This window comes from Pleurodeles waltl, chromosome 11, assembly GCF_031143425.1.
Source record: "Pleurodeles waltl isolate 20211129_DDA chromosome 11, aPleWal1.hap1.20221129, whole genome shotgun sequence".
Classification (NCBI taxonomy): Eukaryota; Metazoa; Chordata; class Amphibia; order Caudata; family Salamandridae; genus Pleurodeles; species Pleurodeles waltl.
Window position 1 is genome coordinate 695,164,186 of NC_090450.1, and position 19,234 is coordinate 695,183,419.

General features: G+C 45.6%; 1 protein-coding gene across 1 annotated transcript in view; it reads left to right on the top strand.

Annotated features, from left to right (window-relative positions):
* Window positions 1-19,234, top strand: part of UBE2D4 (ubiquitin conjugating enzyme E2 D4) — a 314,847-nt gene that overhangs the window by 186,028 nt on the left and 109,585 nt on the right. Inside the window, exon 5 of the mRNA XM_069214240.1 lies at window positions 10,091-10,196. Coding sequence (XP_069070341.1) covers window positions 10,091-10,196 — 106 coding nt within the window. The remainder of the gene's footprint in view (window positions 1-10,090; window positions 10,197-19,234) is intronic.

Genomic DNA, 19,234 nt, shown 5'->3' on the forward strand with positions numbered 1-19,234 from the left:
TCTTATTGTTCAGCAGATCACCTCCGGCTGTTAGAACAGGAGGTTCAAGTCCTCCTTTTAAAGGGCGAGGTGGAGTTGGTTCCAGAGCAGGAAAAGGGTCAAGGTTGTTATTCCAGGTACTTCCTGATTCCCAAAAAGGATGGTCGGTTGAGACCAATCCTGGACCTGAGGATTTTGAATTGGTTCCTCAAACAGGAAAAGTTCAAGATGCTGACCCTAGCTCAGGTGCTTTTGGCGTTGAACAAGGGAGATTGGATGGTGTCTGTCGACTTGCAGGATGCTTATTTTCATATCCCGATCGTAAGGAAATGCCTCCTTGGCATGGTTACCCCCTGACTTTTTGCCTTTGCTGATGCTATGTTTTGAATTGAAAGTGTGCTGAGGCCTGCTAACCAGGCCCCAGCACCAGTGTTCTTTCCCTAACCTGTACTTTTGATTCCACAATTGGCACACCCTGGCATCCAGGTAAGTCCCTTGTAACTGGTACCCCTGGTACCAAGGGCCCTGATGCCAGGGAAGGTCTCTAAGGGCTGAAGCATATCTTATGCCACCCTGGGGACCCCTCACTCAGCACAGACACAGTGCTTGCCAGCTTGTGTGTGCTGGTGAGAACAAAACGAGTAAGTCGACATGGCACTCCCCTCAGGGTGCCATGCCAACCTCACACTGCCTATGCAGTATGGATAAGTCACCCCTCTAGTAGGCCTTACAGCCCTAAGGCAGGGTGCACTATACCATAGGTGAGGGCACCAGTGCATGAGCACTGTGCCCCTACAGTGTCTAAGCCAAACCTTAGACATTGTAAGTGCAGGGTAGCCATAAGAGTATATGGTCTGGGAGTCTGTCAAACACGGACTCCACAGCACCATAATGGCTACACTGAAAACTGGGAAGTTTGGTATCAAACTTCTCAGCACAATAAATGCACACTGATGCCAGTGTACATTTTATTGTGAAATACACCCCAGAGGGCACCTTCGAGGTGCCCCCTGAAACCTTAACCGACTATCTGTGTAGTCTGACTGGTTCCAGCAGCCTGCCACAACCGAGACATGTTGCTGGCCCCATGGGGAGAGTGCCTTTGTCACTCTGAGGCCAGTAACAAAGCCTGCACTGGGTGGAGATGCTAACACCTCCCCCAGGCAGGAGCTGTCACACCTGGTGGTGAGCCTCAAAGGCTCACCCCTTTGTGCCAGCACCGCAGGACACTCCAGCTAGTGGAGTTGCCCGCCCCCTCCGGCCACGGCCCCCACTTTTGGCGGCAAGGCCGGAGAAAATAATGAGAATAACAAGGAGGAGTCACTGGCCAGTCAGGACAGCCCCTAAGGTGTCCTGAGCTGAAGTAACTCTAACTTTTAGAAATCCTCCATCTTGCAGATGGAGGATTCCCCAATAGGATTAGGGATGTGACCCCCTCCCCTTGGGAGGAGGCACAAAGAGGGTGTACCCACCCTCCGGGCTAGTAGCCATTGGCTACTAACCCCCCAGACCTAAACACGCCCTTAAATTTAGTATTTAAGGGCTTCCCTGAACCTAAGAATTTAGATTCCTGAAACTACAAGAAGAAGAAGACTGTTGAGCTGACAAACCCCTGCAGAGGAAGAACAGAAGACACCAACTGCTTTGGCCCCAGACTTACCGGCCTGTCTCCTGCCTTCCAAAGAAACCTACTCCAGCGACGCTTTCCAAGGGACCAGCGACCTCTGAATCCTCTGAGGACTGCCCTGCTTCAAGAAAGACAAGAAACTCCTGAGGACAGCGGCACTGCTCCAAAAGAACTGCAACTTTGTTTCAAGGAGCAGACTTAAAGACCCCTGCAACTCCCCGCAAGAAGCGTGAGACTTGCAACACTGCACCCGGCGACCCCGACTCGACTGGTGGAGAACTAACACCTCAGGGAGGACCCTCCGGCGACTCCGAGACCGTGAGTAACCAAAGTTGTCCCCCCTGAGCCCCCACAGCGACGCCTGCAGAGGGAATCCCGAGGCTCCCCCTGACCGCGACTGCGTGAACTCCATTTCCCGACGGCTGGAAAAGACCCTGCACCCGCAGCCCCCAGCACCTAAAGGAACGGAACTCCTGTGCAGGAGTGACCCCCAGGAGGCCCTCTCCCTTGCCCAGGTGGTGGCTACCCCGAGGAGCCCCCCCTTTGCCTGCCTGCAACGCTGAAGAGATCCCTTGGTCTCTCATTGGAAACCATTGAAAACCCGACGCGTGTTTGCACACTGCACCCGGCCGCCCCGCGCTGCTGAGGGTGTACTTTTTGTGCTGACTTGTGTCCCCCCCGGTGCCCTACAAAACCCCCCTGGTCTGCCCTCCGAAGACGCGGGTACTTACCTGCTGGCAGACTGGAACCGGGGCACCCCCTTCTCTCCATTGAAGCCTATGTGTTTTGGGCACCTCTTTGACCTCTGCACCTGACCGGCCCTGAGCTGCTGGTGTGGTAACTTTGGGGTTGCTCTGAACCCCCAACGGTGGGCTACCTTGGACCAAAAACTGAAACCTGTAAGTGACTTACTTACCTGTGAAACCTAACAATACTTTACCTCCCCCAGGAACTGTGAAAATTGCAGTGTCCACTTTTAAAACAGCTTATTGTGTTTTATGTAAAAAGTATACATGCTAATGTAATGATTCAAAGTTCCTAAAGTACTTACCTGCAATACCTTTCAAATGAGATATTACATGTAGAATTTGAACCTGTGGTTCTTAAAATAAACTAAGAAAATATATTTTTCTATAACAAAACCTATTGGCTGGATTTGTCTCTGAGTGTGTGTTCCTCATTTATTGCCTGTGTGTATGTATAAGAAATGCTTAACACTACTCCTTTGATAAGCCTACTGCTCGACCACACTACCACAAAATAGAGCATTAGTATTATCTCTTTTTGCCACTATCTTACCTCTAAAGGGAACCCTTGGACTCTGTGCATGCTATTCCTTACTTTGAAATAGCACATACAGAGCCAACTTCCTACACCGATACTCAAGTCGCACAGAAAGTATCTCCGGTTTGTGGTAGGGTCTCAGCACTATCAGTTTGCGGTCCTCCCGTTTGGTCTTGCTTCAGCACCTTGAGTCTTCACGAAGGTGATGTTGGTGGATGCGGCAGAGCTCAGAAGGAAGGGGATAACAGTATTCCCTTACTTGGACGACTGGTTGATCAAAGCCAAGTCCCCGTAGCTTGTGCTGCATCATCTGCAGTCGACAACTCAGTTGTTGTTCGACCTGGGCTTTTCGGTGAACATGCCCAAATCTCACCTAGAGCCCTCAACGCCTCCTGTTCATAGGGGCAGTACTGGATACAACATTGGATCGAGCCTTTCCTCCGCCTCTGCGGATTCAAGACATTCAGGCGTTGGTTCCAATGTTTCAAGGTGGAGCGGTCATTCCAGTCCTCAAGGTCCTTCGTCTGCTCGGTCTGTTTGCCTCCTGCATACTGTTGGTCACGCATGCTCGCTGGCACATGGGGGCTCTTCAGTGGTGCCTCCGAAGGCAGTGGTCTCAACACAAAGGGGATCTTGAAAGTTCTGTCAAGATCTCCAGAGATGCTGCCTCGGATTTGAAGTGGTGGATTGCGGGCGACAATCTTTCCCGGGGAAGGCCGTTCACGCAGCCTCCACCAGTGACCACGGTCGTAACGGATGCTTCCACTCTAGGGTGGGGAGCTCATCTGGGGGACCTGGAGATCAAAGGGATTTGGTCTCCAGAGGAACAGATGTTTCATATCAATCTGTTAGAGTTACGGGCTGTACGTCTGGCTCTCAGGGCCTTCCTCCCATCCCTTCGCGGTCAGTCGGTTCAGGTCCTGACGGACAATACTACCGCAATGTGGTATATAAACAAACTGGGAGGATTGGGGTTGTACCTTCTCTGCAGAGAAGCTCTTTGGCTATGGTCCTGGGCAAAGGACCATCAGATTTGCTTGGTAGCAAATCATCTGGCCGGAGTCTTGAATGTACGTGCGGACAGTCTCAGTCGTCGTTTCTCGACCGACCACGAGTGGCGTCTCCATCCAGATCAGGTCCGTTTAATCTTCCAGATGTGGGGGTTTCCTCTGATAGATCTGTTTGCCACCCGGGAGAACTCGCACTGCCCGTTATTCTGCAGCCTCCAGTATCCGGTGCAAGGAGCGTTGGGGGACGCGTTTCAGAGAACCTGGTGCGACCAGTTGCTTTACGCGTTTCCCCCCATACCCTTGATTCCTCGAGTGTTGAGGAAAATTCGCCAAGACCGGGCCCAAGTCATCTTAATAGCTCCGGATTGGCCAAGGAGGGTATGGTACACGGACCTTCTCCAACTCTCACTGTGCCCTCCGCTCCGTCTCCCTCTCAGGGCAGACCTCCTCTCGCAGTCGCAGGGGCAGGTTTTACACCCCCACCTCCAGAGCCTGCACCTTCATGCCTGGAGATTGAACGGGGCAACCTGAGTTCTTTCTCTCTCCCGCCTGATGTAGTGGATGTTATCTGAGCGGCCAGGCGACACTCCACTAAATCGATCTACGCTAATAGGTGGTCTAAGTTTGTGGTATGGTGTGGAGAGAGGCAGATTGATCCCTTACGCGCTCATTTGTCAGATGTTTTATCTTTTGCTTTGTCTTTAGCACAGAGGAGTTGTGCCGTTGCTACTGTTAAAGGTTACTTGTCTGCTTTGTCAGCCTTCATTTGTCTTCCAGACCAGCCTTCGTTATTTAAATCTCCTATAGGACTTAGATTCTTAAAGGGCCTTATGAATAAATTTCCTCCAAATCCTTTTGTTATGCCTCAATGGGATTTGTCCTTGGTCCTAACTTTCCTTATGGGGTCCCCTTTTGAACCTATGCATTCTTGCCCCTTAAGGTTGTTAGTTCTTAAAACAGTCTTCCTGGTGGCTATAACATCCGCAAGGAGAGTGAGTGAGTTGCAGGCTTTATCGGTAAAACCCCCTTATACAACTTTTTTTGGGGATAAGGTGGTGTTGAGGACCAAGGCTGCTTTCCTTCCGAAGGTTGTTTCACCCTTTCATTTGGCCCAGACAATTACTCTGTCCACGTTCTATCCTCCGCCTCATCCTTCAAAGGAAGAAGAGAGACTACACGCTTGGACCCAAAAAGGGCGTTAAGCTTTTACATAGACAGGACAAAGGATTTCAGGCTGGAGGGTAAGCTTTTCATCGGATACGTGGGCAAGAGGAAAGGAAAGGCATTCCACAAGAGAACACTCTCCAGGTGGGTTGTTCTTTGCATTAAAATATGTTACTCTTTAGCAAAGAAGGATCCTCCTGATGGTATTAGAGCTCATTCCACCAGAGCTAAGTCGGCCACTTCGGCCTTGGCCAGAGGTGTTCCTGTAGTCGACATCTGCAAGGCCGCAACTTGGTCGTCCCTTCACACTTTTGCGAAACATTACTGCTTGGACTCTGAGGTCAGAAGGGACGGCCATTTTGCACGGTCAGTGCTGTAGGATTTCTTGGTTTGACCATTCAGGCACCCACCACCGGGCGCGGTACTGCTTTGGGACTCTATTCATTAGGTGAGGAATCCACAGGTAGTTGTATCCATCAGAACAACGAGTTACTTACCTTCGGTAACGACTTTTCTGGTGGGTACATATATGTATATATATTTATGCTTAGTGTATATATTTATTTATTAAAAAAAAATATATATATACATATATATATATATATAATATTAAATTAGTAGTCCATCTTCTCGCAATGATGTGTTGTTTACAATGTCATGAAATATTGCTTTTGTCTTTCTTCTCATTGGATTATGGTTCTCAGGCACGTAAAAAATGTTGGTACTGACGTCGGCGAGGACTTCTTACTGCCTGTATGACGTCAGACGGCGTCGCGTGGGCGAATGTGACGTCCTCGTCGACGTGCAGAAGCTAGGAAGAAGATTTCCGTCGAATGCTGGCGCAATGGGAGTATTCATTAGGTGAGGAATCCACAGGTAGCTAATGTATCCACCAGAAAAGTCGTTACCGAAGGTAAGTAACTTGTTCTTCTGAGTGTAATTCCACCAACTGCTTTCCTTCCTATCATCAGGTTAGTGAAGTTACAGAGAAGATAGGTAGTACTCATCAATTCTCCCTCTGTCATTGGTCTTATCCAGACCTGGTCATCATTTTATCATACAAAACGAGTGATGCTGGAGGTTTCCATGAAGGTCTAATCTGTTGTCCAGGATGTCATGCAATATTCTGTACCACATGCTTTCTTTCCCAGGTACTCTTCTTGTACAGCCGTCTGAATCTTATTTTGGTTTGCATGGATATTGTGAAAGAGGTGAACTGTTTTTCCCATTGGAAAATCCTGCAACTGTAAGTCAGAGATCCTGTATTTGTGTACCAAGAAGCAAACTGTTCGGACGACATGTCACAAATTAGACTAAATTATTTTCTTTTCTGTTTGGTTAAATTTCCATTTCAGCTTTCCTGTATTTATTTAAGTATAGTTGACTGCTACTAATGCTAACTGCAGATGTCTTCCCAAATGCTTATTTACCACTATGCCAGTGATGAAAGGTATACTAAATGACATTCAAGTATTTTGTTCCATCACAATGCCAAAGCCCCATCTTCATGCCCCGTGAGCTGGTTGTAGCTCATTCAAACTGTTTGATCCTCCACTCTAAACCATAGACAAGACAAACTTCCAGTATAAGTAATGATAAGAGGCTTTTGTAGTTGTAGCGTCAGTTAACAAGCATTTGCAATGCAGTTGGACTCGCAATTGTGAGAGCTAGAGCTATTGGTGTTGTAAGGGACAATGTATTTTACCCATGTGTTTTGGTTTGGAGTGGAGTGAATATGTGTAGTATGGAATTATGTGTGTTGGGTTGGAATTGTGTGTGGTGGAATTGTATTGTGTGGAGTGGATTTGTGTAGTGGAATTATGTGGCATGGTGTGCAGTGGTATTGAGTGTACTGGAGTTATGTGGATGAGCTGTGAGGTAGTAAACACTTAGCCATCTGTATGGCTTGAAGCTGTGTTGACTGCCTAACTGAATGAGGTGGTTGTGTTTAATGCATATTGATCACGTAGGACCAAGTTGTGTGCATTTGTGAAGTTGCAAGGGTTTGTTTAAAGAGTATTGTGGAGATACGTCCAGCGCAGTCTGTTTATAACCCATACAATCTAATATTCACTTTGCGCTAGAACGTATAAGCCCTTTTTAGAGAAACATATGTTGCAATATTAAGACAAAATCACTGTCCTATTGAGACAATCCATAGAAGACAAATGGACCATAGGCATAAACTGTGCAAGCTCTGAAGAACTGGTCACCTATTTGATAAGATGTTTCTTTTCCATAATCGCTAGTGTGAGCTCATATTCGTCTCTTAGTGGTTAGTGAGATTACAACGGTTGAGGGAAACAAACATAGTATGCATTTTGAAAAATGCCAGAAGCTTGATGGGTTTGCTTGTCAATAAATGTTGTGTGACTTCTAGTACTGAAAATGCTGCTACAACTGCACATGTGCACATTGTGTGTCCTTACTAACAACACTCTTTTTCATTATTTAGAAGAGTTTTGCCCAGTCTGAATGTGCCGTTCTTGAATTACTCTGTAGAGCAAAATGGCATACTGTGAAGGTTGCTGTGTCGTCATTATATCTGACCAATATTAACCATTTACTCTAGTAGGAAATTACCCCAAAGTGAAGCAGTTGTGTATAGAATGAAATGCACACTTGAGAAGGTGTAAACGACTTGCCTAGTCAATAGGGTTGCTAGATATGATTCCTAAAGAAAAAAAAAATTACATTTTGCGTTGAACAGTGCATGGCTTGTTCATCTGTAGCAAGTATTCTCTGGGTCACTTATCACAGAATTTGATTGAGGGTGTGCGTCTCAGACGCAGAGGCTGAACATGCGATGACGGCCAGCGCCCTGAGTCACAGTTCATAATATGTGAGTTTTGAAACATAACTAGGCTTATAATAAATCCTATGAATGACTCATTTGTTATGGAATTAATGTGAGACAGATGACTTGGAGAGTTCAGTTATGAGAATTCGGCACCCACCTGTATGTGACCGACTGGGCAGGAATTTGTGCATGCTTTATTGATGCAAAGTTGCTAAAAACATAATAGTAATTGAATAAAATGCAAAACGCCTAACATGGACCAATGCGCTAATGGAAGTATCTAAATCTTAAAGTACACAATAGGCAACTATTTCAAGATCTGAAAGCATTTCAATCTGTTAAAAATGTAAGTATCTTTTACATCCCTTTGTCGATCTTATAGCATCTGCAGTACTGTAAATAATTGTGTAATTAGAAGTATTACGTTCAGGACACTGTTACATCTCGCCAAAACAACAACAACAAAAAGCAAACGTCTGCTTTTGAATCCTAATGTGGTCGACTGCCTTTCATCTTTCCGAGGTCGGTAAAATGAGCCGAGGTGGGCAAGCAGAGCAACTATGCTGTGGGCACCACGAAGCAATACCAACTTTACTTAGGTTTTTGAAATAGCACACAGACTTGATTCCTACCCCGGCACACACTCCTGATTAAGATCTCCATTAAGGTGCCCCCTTGTGGAGCCAGTCAGGCATTGCAGCGCCGGCCTGACTAGGAGCTGGCCCTATGATGAAGCATGACATTCCTTGGATGTGGGAGGGCTCTTGCTTTTAACTTAAGAAGTGTCTTTTCGAACCTGTGCTCATTTTTCTATACTCTTCTATAGGAACAGTGTACTCATTTTGTATTGTTTAGTTTCTCTATTGCCCATGAGTGAGCCCCTGTTCCAAGAGCTTGTAGTACTGTGCTAGCCAACCCTTGCAGTTGGGTGGCTTATTACTAGGTCAGATATAGGAGCTGCTGCATTTCGTGGGTTAGTCACATACCACCACTATTGGCCAGATTTGGTGTCACTAGCCACTTTTTTGGATTTGGGTGCATACTTTCTGATTAGGAGCCTAAATAGTCAGCGGTCAATTTGCTGGGTTAAGGCTCATAAAGAAGGGCCCTGGTCTTGAACTAAAGTATTTTCGAAGTCCCCAGTAAATTGCTAGGACGGATATAGAGTGGTTTTTGCCTCCAAATCTAATGCAGAGTTTCTTTTTAAAGAGGCTGAATGTTGGACAGTGAAAACTAGTGTAGTAGCAGGATTGTGTGTGATTCTAGAGAGCAGCTTCTTATTTAGGTTAGGTATAGAATTCCTTATAATTTTTCAAGCAACTAAGTAATCCGTTTTTGAATATAGCTACTAATCAAGTAGGTTAAATATCCCCCTTGTTAACTCTGCTCTAGGAATTATTTGTTAGTTTATAGAGATGCCACTTCTTAGTCTTATTGGCAAATTTGTTGGTTAGGTTTGAAACTAACTTTTCATTCCTCATTGAGGAGATGTTCTTGACGGGATCCCACGTGTTCATGGGAAAAGATGCTTCTTTAACTGGGGCAGTGGTGTCCACATTGATGAACAGAAGGAACCTACGATTTGTTCTGTAGAGGAGTTGTCATTAAGCAGTCTAAGTATTAACACAGGTGCCCAAGGGTGTTGGGGCAGCAAGGAAGAAACCTGGCTGGTGACCTGTTGCTTGCTGTCTAGAACTGACTCGGTTCGGCAAACAAATGTACATGCTGGTAGAAGTCCCGTCTGTCTGAAAGAGAGCAGGTGATAGTCAGAATATCATCAGTGGGCATCGATGTACATATTGTGAAAGATCCGAACCTAAACTTGCACACAGCCCACGCTGGCCCAATGGAATGAGCCAAGAATTATTTGGTTATCGCCATCCAGTCAGTTTCTCACACACATGAACGCAGAGCCATAGAGGAGAAGTTTGTTGGGCCGGTTGCTTGCTTCTTCAGGACCTCCGGTTTCGGAGAACGTGATTGTAAGAAACAAAGGATTGAGCAAGCACTGTGCTGACATACTGCCTAATGATACAGAACTCCCGATCTCTCACCCATAGAGATGCTAACAGAGCAACGCAGCAAGTAAAGTTTCTATTGCCTGATTATGCCAGATGCATTGCTGACCTCTAAAGTGCCCCTCACTCCCACCCCTTCCTTCCTGCCTTTAATCCCGAATGATTGGAAAGCCTCAGCACGGTTTAACGCCTTCTCTTCTTCCAACAGGTGGCGTTCACAACAAAAATCTATCATCCGAATATCAATAGCAACGGGAGTATATGCCTGGACATTCTGAGATCGCAGTGGTCGCCCGCACTCACAGTATCGAAAGGTAGGTAAGGGCTCTCTGGGCGACAAGTGCAGATAGTGCTGACATCATGGGGAGCCTCGCATGTATCTGTATCTGTCAAACTGTTCCTCAGTGTTCTTACTGAAGGCTGCACTTATTATTGTACATCAGACTCTCAAGGTTAAACTTCTGACCTGAAGAAACCAGGTGATGTTTGATAGTTCATTTCAATATGTCGTCAGAAATTTATTAAAGCGGTTTGTCAGCCGCACAGTGCTGGTCCTGTCCGTCATCTCAGTGCTGACCTTTCTTCAAGGCTGTTCTCGTTTTTGCAATTAAACCTTTCTTTCCTGCAACAACCACCCCATTTGTCTAGTGCTGTGCCGTGTTTTTGTTGTGCGGTCATGGCTTTTTGACGGCTGTAAGATCAGATCACGGCAGATGCATCCCCGAGGGTGATACGGTTTCTCCTCTCCAGTGTCGCATTTTGAGTTCAGTAGTTGTGGAGGGCGTCTCTAGCACACTGCACCACCTAGCGTTGCTTGGCCTTGCGCTGCATGATGTAAGTCTCCGGATATAATCTGGGTTCCTGCCAGCACTCCCATGTGCGGCCGGGGACGTGTGGAAGTCAGCTGCAGAGCCCATCGCACAAAGGCAGACAACAAATATAGAAACTGCAGTGCCAGCAACTGTCGGGTATTTATAAATAGAAGGATAAGGTTTTCAAGGAGGACACAGCCCTTCATCCTGAACGAGGGTCAAGAATAGAAATTGTGCCCGGCAGTAGTAGGCCCTGTCTGATGCTCAGAGGAACGACTGTTTTGTGACACTATCCTTTAAGAATCTTTCATACTCTGAATTTTGAGTGATTGATTTCTTTCTTCCGTCCCTCCTGCCCTGTAGTGCAAATGCAGTACTGTAAACTGACCACTCGAGTGAAAGTACATCTTGGAAATCAAGATCAGTTCATTGTTTTTAATTACTTGTTTCCTGCACAATCTAATTGAGGCAACCCAGACCAGAAGATGTGTTTTAGTTATCTCCTGCCCCATACATAGCCCTGTATGGATAGGTGCTCTGTATTTCCTGGACAAATGCTTTTTATGTCTCTGTGCTCTGCCCCCAACCCTCGTTACCAGCATGGTTTAAGTCATGATGTGGGAATTGAATACTGGCAAATACCTTGCTTTTCCATACAATCATTTAAAAACAAAATGGTGGGAGTACTGGATCCTGGCATTAATGCCGAGATGGCCACTGATAATGTTGAATAATACCAGTGGCGTCGCAAAGGTGCCACCTTCCCTCATCTCTTAGTAGAAGGAAAAAAACAAAAAACACAGCTCTAATTGGCGTGCAGTGGGCCCCTGTGCCCAGTGGCTCTGCACCTGCTGCCTGATTGGCAGCTGCACCCTGCCACTCACGTTGACGAACCCTGGTTCCTTGCAAACATTCTGGCTAGGCAATACTTGTGCTGAGATTTTAGACGCCTCTTCTTGCACCCCTCCTACCGATTCTGAGAAATGTGTATAGAAGGTGTTACTATTATCCAGTTTGACACTTCATTTTCTGACCTTTTAATTACAGAAGGCTGAGTTGGCCTCGTTGGTATTCAAACTTGTACATTGCAGATCATAGCTTTTAATAATGGCCAATCTTTTCCGTATTATTACTTAATTATAAAGTGCTAGTTAGAAATGCACTTTTATGTCATTACTAATATGTTTGTCTTACTAATTAACTGAGTAGAAGACTTGTGGTCGTGTAGGAGAGAACCTCTTGACCTTCCTTTTTAGGGTCGAGCCTGTGTTAGCATGCACTTGCGCATGCGTATCGCTTGCGAGATGCTGTAGTAGTTAGAAAAGGACTCGGAACCCCGTGCATGTCACGTCCGTGTCTTTCATTGGTCCGTGGGCTTGCCTTTTAAAATCTGCTTGCTTTCATTAGTGGAAGGCATGCATACGTCATGCCTTTTACGGTGGTTAGCTCTCCTCGAGCGCAGCGATCAAGTACTGAAAACATACAAGGCTCACTGTTTTCGTCCGGTTTGTGGACTACCTTTTATCCTTTTTCACAGAGTGATTTCGCTTGGCAGAACTCAAGGAGCTTTGCATGACATCGACCCTGTTATATAGTTAATTGCACTTTCGCCGTTTATGTAGATAATTGCACTTTTGCCAATAGGTTTCACTACGAGTGAACTGTAGCAGCGCGATCGCGCTCTTTTTTTCCATTTAATGTGGCAAGAAAAGTCTGGTTGGGAGTTTACAACTGCTAATAGCTCAAACTCGGAGAAATGCGAGACCTGTTGCATTGCAAATGCTTGTTCCTCCTGTCACCCTCTGTCCCTGCTTCTTTTTTCTCTCACATGGAGGTTTTTCCATATACTTCTGTGATTGTTTCCACCATAATATACTGAGGGTTCATTAGGAGCGGTGGAATTTCAGAAGGAGCAAACACTCTGGTTGGAAATCTGCCACCCACAATTTCCGAATGTCTCTGGGCCTGGTATTACTGGGTCCGCTAATTTCAAATCGGAAAATTATTGGTCCAGAGGCACTGGAGCTTGTTTGTTGCTGCGGGCAGCAGCTCAGCTCAAACCCTGCATGAGCACGTTGTCGGGAGGATACAATACATATACAACTGCTCAGAAAAGAACCTGATACTATTGGCTCTGTGCAGTTATTCCCCATTCTGGGGAATAAACACATAATCACCAAATACCAGCTAGCTTCTGAGATTTTATCTCGACAGTATCCCCACACCAAATCGTGCATATTTTAATTGAGGGCTTAGTGCTGGTCTCTACCTGCAGATACTAGCTTTGTTGTATCAGCAAGCTGGTGGTTATTCTAAATCCTGAGTTCAAATGCCAGAGGGTACCTAAACTCACTAAAGTGATGAAACCCTAATCTAGACGAGCTTCTTGTCTGTCCCATGGGCTATTTTGACCCCTGTTGTCTTCCCTATGGCTGATGCTGTCACTGCTCCTCTCCTAAAACATTCACGGTTGTTCCTCTTGTTTGTTGGTTCTTTATTTTAGAAGCCTCACAACAATGTAGGATTGTGACTCCGCTTGCACCTATGTTTGTTGTTCTGTGAGCTCTTAGTCATATGAAACTTTAAGCCAATGAAAAGAATTGCTTTGATAGTACTCTGCTTAGCCACAAGAGTACAAATGAACTCCATTCCTATCTTCACCACCCCGCCTCCTCAACATCTCCTCCCTCTGGATAAGATTTCGGTCATCCATCAAAACCTGGCCTTATTCAGACTAGGAAGTTCCCTCTGTGCCAGGCCATTCCCGAAGAGGCTTGTTCTTATGACATCCCGAATCAAGTTAGTGTATTTTTCATAATGTAGATTTGTTCAGTGGTACCTTCTATAACGGAGATCAACTAGATACTCAAGCTGGGATTGCATTTTTCAGTTCTGGGATTCCCTTCTCGAGACTGCTGATCTGTTGATAGTGGTCCGATGTGCTGGGTTAGAGTGGGAAGATTGCTTGGAGGAGTTGGCTACCAATAACAGTGGTCCCCTAAAGAATAGAAAAATGCAAATTCGCTTTTGGAAGTGTAGCTCATTTGAATTTAACCACAGTGTTTGCACGTTGGGTTCACTCCTTGAGTGTGTCGATGCTGCCTGTTAATTCTACAGCACGTTTTATGTTCTAAGAGAATGAGGAGTTGTGTCTTGTCTTCATTGCAAGGTGAGCATGCATTGAGGTCCTGGACACAGGAACATCATACAGTCTGTTGGTTCTTGTGAACAGGAAATCACAAACTATCTGTTCTGAAAGATCACTCGAGAATGTGGCTCTCCAAAACTAGGTGTTTCTTTTGTGTTTTGGGTTTACATGGGCCTTTTGTGTTTGAAGTGTCTCCTTTAAATTGCTCGTATTTTATTTGTGACCTGGGTTTCATAATTATATATGCATGAAGTGCAAGTCGTTTTTGGGCTTTCTGATAGACAATGCTTCCTGCTGATTATTTACTGATTGACGATAACAAGATGCCACACTGGATTAGGAAACTTTTAATTTAATTGCTCCATACGAGTTTGCCCCACTTCTCACTATGACAACACATGCCTTAATACAACAGTGCACTCATATTGGTGTTTGTACATTTATTGCCATGCTTTTCTAGCATGAACCTACAGCTCCCTTCTTAAGTATTTGCTAAATTCCTTAAAAACAAAATAAACTATGTATTGTAGATTTCACTTCCTAAGCTTTCAGTTTGAACTTTTGTAGGAGTTTCTACAGGCCAAATTAGGGCTTATTTTAGCCAAAGTGACTCTTCACCCACTTGTAGGCCATGATCATAGTAATGGCTGCTGATCTCACATTTACATATGGGGAAGGCGTTCTACCCTCCACCCACACAGGTAACTGTAGGGACAAATGTTGCATTCCTTGGCTAGTGGCAGAGTCAATTTGGAAATAGGACAGTTAGGTTGTACTTTCCACATATATTCTATGAATGGAGTCTAGAAGTGAAAATTTGCCTTCTCAGCTTCCACAAAATTCTATGCCGCCCTGGCGATGAACTAAAGGCAAAAAAATTGAGCATTCGGTCTAAGGTCATCTGTAGAACAGAAGAAGAGCTGCAGGCATTTTTCATGGCCCTAAACGCTTCTCTGATTTCAGTGGACCAGAATCTGTTCAGGTAGTCCTTGTCACCACAATTCTGTATTATTGAGCAAGCAACGTGGTGTAGGATCAAGGTGTCTCTGCTTGAAAGCCCTGGTTAAACAGGTCTCCCATGTGGAACGTGATAGTTGACACCAGGAACAGGCTGCATTCATGCATTGAATGGAAACTTAATTCCCAAAAGTTTAAATTGATCATCGTGCACCTAGGCCACCCTCAGATGGTTCTTTTCACCTCCATAACAATTATCTATCTATTCTGTGTCCTACAGTTTCCTTTCTGGGGGACGACCTTTCTAAAGTGTTGACACATATTTGCTTGTGACTCGTTTACTGGTTCCCCAGTGTTCTTTAATCTGATCCTACATTTTTTGATGGCATCACTATTTAAACCGTTGCATAGCTGCCTCATTAGATTGTTGCCACTGAGAAGTAACAGGTTTTGCATTTTAAATAAGACAACTGAGTTGTACGTTCTCTTGGTTCCGCCTTACCATATTCTTTCCATATACAGTGCTGTTGCTTATTTGTGCATATTTTCTGCCCAAGATTGGGTCCTCCTTCATATGACTGTCAACTTGCTGGCTTTCTTCACTCCTTCAGGTGATTTTTATTTTTTTTTGGAAGGGGAGAGATTGCATAGGTCTGTTTCTAAGCGGGCCTGTAAATGGGAAGCCATGTAGACCACCAGTTGTTTTTGTGCTTTGTAGGGAACAAAAAGGCAGAGCTGTTACCTAGCACATACTTTGTCATTAGAGTGTCCTTCGTATGAAGCTTTACTTTGTCCTCACGAACAAGGATGCTCCCAAGGATATTAATGCCCACTCATCTAGGGCCACATCTCTTCCGTGGTACTGTCTAGGGGTGCTCCATTGATCAACATTGTTGTGCTGCTACATGATCTTCTGTCCATTTGTTTGCGAAGCACTTTTTTGATGGATATTTCTAACCACACAATTATCATCTTGTTATTAGTGCTCACATGTAAGACTTGATCCGGAAATATCAAAGCAGTACTCCTGCATGCTGATAATTGGCATTGTGCAACACTTATGCATGCTATCAGTTCCTTTATTTTTGAGCCTTCAGCTGCAGATCCAGAGCTATTCCTTTGTCTTTTTCAAGACCTGAACTTTGTTTACATACATTTTCCACTGTGTAAGGGTAAATCCATCTCTTAAGACAACAGGGTTCAAGCTTGTAGGGAGTGTTACTAACATATGTCTGTGATAGACCCTCAGGAGGGTAGGTATGTGGGTTTGGAGCACAATTTCAGGGCCTGCGACGAGTGGGCCCAGATGAATCCGAAGGCCATATGATACTGTGAGGCAAAACTGTATGTCGCAAAACATTGAATTCTCCATGTCATCACCAATTGAGGTTGAAAGGAAGGTCCTTTTCCCATAGTCGTTCCAGCGGCATATGTTGTTGCAGTTGAAGTCTTCCGGTAAGTCTAGGTAGAATCCTAAGAAATTAAGGCAGGAATCAGCCCCTTCTTGCAGCTCGAACTGCAGTGGGGGCATCAGAGTGCCACCTGGTCTCGCTTTTGATTTTAATTTGAGCTGATTCTAAGCCTAGTCCTGACACAATCTGAATTTCCAAGTCTGTCGGCAGTGACCCAGCAAGTGGAGGCCCTTAAGGAGGTGCTTCTTTGCATTTTTGACACTTTACAAGTTCTCTCCCACGTGCCTTCCAGCCCCAGGAAACCTGCAGGGAGCTCCAGTCAGGCTTCTGGCAGCAGGCATGCCATTGGCTCCATTTTTGCCCCTCTAACCATTTACAGGGCTAGCACTGGCACCGGTGACAATTTTGGTCTCAATGCCACATGCTGCACTGGTTCCTTTTGGATCAAGTTCAGTGCCAGATGAGGATTCACAACCCATTGTGCTTTCTGACTCAGAGAAAAATCCACTGTGACCAAGTCTGGGTCCGAACCCACTGAATACGCAGTCAGACAGTAATATTTCTGATTCCCATACCTTGCCTTTAGCATGTGGTAGGGCTCAAACTTTGTACAGTTTTTCAGCTCTGATTCAGACAATGACAATTTTGATGAAGGAAATGATTTTATTCCCCAATATGATGAGGAAAAATGGTTTGAGGAACTACAAGATGTCAGTTGCCTGGATACTTCTCCAGACACTGGCCTCTTTCTCCACCTGGCCCTGCCACCAAAGAAAGCTCCTCCAAAGCTGTTCTGTGGAGAGCAGCAGAAGTACTGGAGCTACAATTTAATCTTATGGAAGTTAAGATTACTGTTCTTACAGTGGTACAACACTGTTGTCTAGCACCTACAGAACCACTATTAATATTTAATGAGGCCCTCACGGACATCCTCTTAGGCACTTGGGCACAACCATGTTTGAGAGCATAGGCAAATAGCCTAGTTGCTCAGCACCAGCACCAGACGACCCTGACTTTCCTACAACATCCTATGCCAGAAACTTGGTGGTATAGGTCTCCAACAGTAAAGGAAATCCCAACAAACGGCATCCCCACCAGTCTACCTGATCGTGACTCCAAGAGAATGGAGATATTTGGCAAATGGAGCTTTTCCTTCACAAACTGTGTTGTGCAATCAGTAAATGCCAGCTGTCTTCTTGGTTGCTACTCCCATTCTCTATGGGTCATGGTGGCCCAAGTTCTACTGGCAGTTCTGGACAACCTCTGCGATTTCCAAACCCAAACTATCCAGAGTGACTGCTTTGTAGCAAACTTTGTGACCCTCTCTGAATTGAATATGTTCAGCATCTCTGATGGATATGTCATTCAATGGCTCTTGCCTTTATGTCGAGAAAGTGGATTCTGCCCTGGAGTGTTTTAAAGAAATCTGAGCCATAGCATGTTCCTTGACCCGGTGAGCCCCACCCAAATAGCTTCATCAGCAGTTGTCCTTTTTGAGGCTACAGTAGGGGTTTGCAGCGTCAGACTCTGTTGCCTGCACAAAAGGTATCACAGCCCTTTCATGGCTGAGGTTGTGGTTTACAAAGGCGATGCCCAGCGTATCAGCTGCAAACCTCTTTTGTATGTCATTGGGGCACAGATTTGGGGGCAGGAGCCAGCATTTCCTCCCAGGGTGGGAAGCCATTATGTCAGACAAAAGGGTCCTCCAAGTTGTCAGTTGGGGCTATGCCCTCTCACTTCGTTCTACACTGCCACACCTTTCTTCACCGTCAGGACAGCTGACAGAGGACTACATGAACCTTTTACAGAATAAAGAGCAGGCCCTTTTAAACAAAGGTGCCATTGAGATGGTTTCAGCAACGGAAGTAGGTGTTACTACTGTTACTTTCTTGTGCTGAAGGAGGACAGAGGGCTTTGTCCTCATTTAGATTTTTGCCTGCTCAATGCCTTCCTGCGGAAGGAAAAATTCAGCACGGTCACACTAGCCCAAGTCCTATCTGCCCTAGACCTAGAAGACTGGATGGTGGCATTGGACCTGTAGGATCTTCATTTCCATATCCCCTTCCTACAGGCTCACAGGCTCTGAGCATTTGGAGTTTGCATTGTTCCCTTTCGGTCTCATTAGGGCCCCTCGGGTGTTTGTGGAAGTGATGGTGGAGGTTGCAGAACACCTTCAAGATCGGGGGTATCTTTCTTCTCCTACCTCAACTACTGGCTGTTGAAAATAAACTCACCTCAGGCAGTGGTCAACCACCTTAAGATGATGGCGAACCTCGTAATGACATTTTGGATTCCCTGTTTAATGTACCAAAGTCAGACCTGGCTCCTGTTTTGACGTTCCTGTTCTGGATACGGTTTTGTGCCTTTTCCTTGGAGTGAAGATGTCAGGACATTTGGGCTCCGATCCTGATGTTTCTTCCTATGCCCTAGATCTCAGTGTGGATGACTTGAGCCTGCTGGAATTGTTGACAACCTAACTAGTGAAACATGCAAGATGGCATATGTGGGATTTGCAGTGCGATCTAAAGGGGCACAGCAACAAGGAAATACGTTGGATTGTATTCAGATTTTGGAAGGGACTGCAAAAGATATGCAGTGTGGCTACAGGAGTAAGATTGGGTCAGTGGTAGACCCCTCTCCGAATCCCACCTATAGATGAGTGTTCACAGATGCATCGCTTTATTTGGGAGAGGTGGAGATCAAATACCTCTGGTCTCTGGCGGAAGCTTGACTCCACATCAGTTAGAGCTGAGAGTGATTCACTTAGTGATGAAGTTTTTTTCCCCACCATCAGGCGAAGGCGGGTGCAGATACTCACGGATAACACCACTGCCGTCTTGTACTCCAACAAGCAGGACGTGGTTGGGGTCTTGTTTTCTTTGCCAGGAAGCTGTAAGCCTTTGCAAGTGGTTAGACTGGTGGTTGTGGAGGGTGCCTTCCATCAGCGGGGAGAGCCCTTGGTCTATCTTTTTGCCACCACCAGGAACCCACAATGTCAGCACTTCTGCACGTTGAGTTCCCAG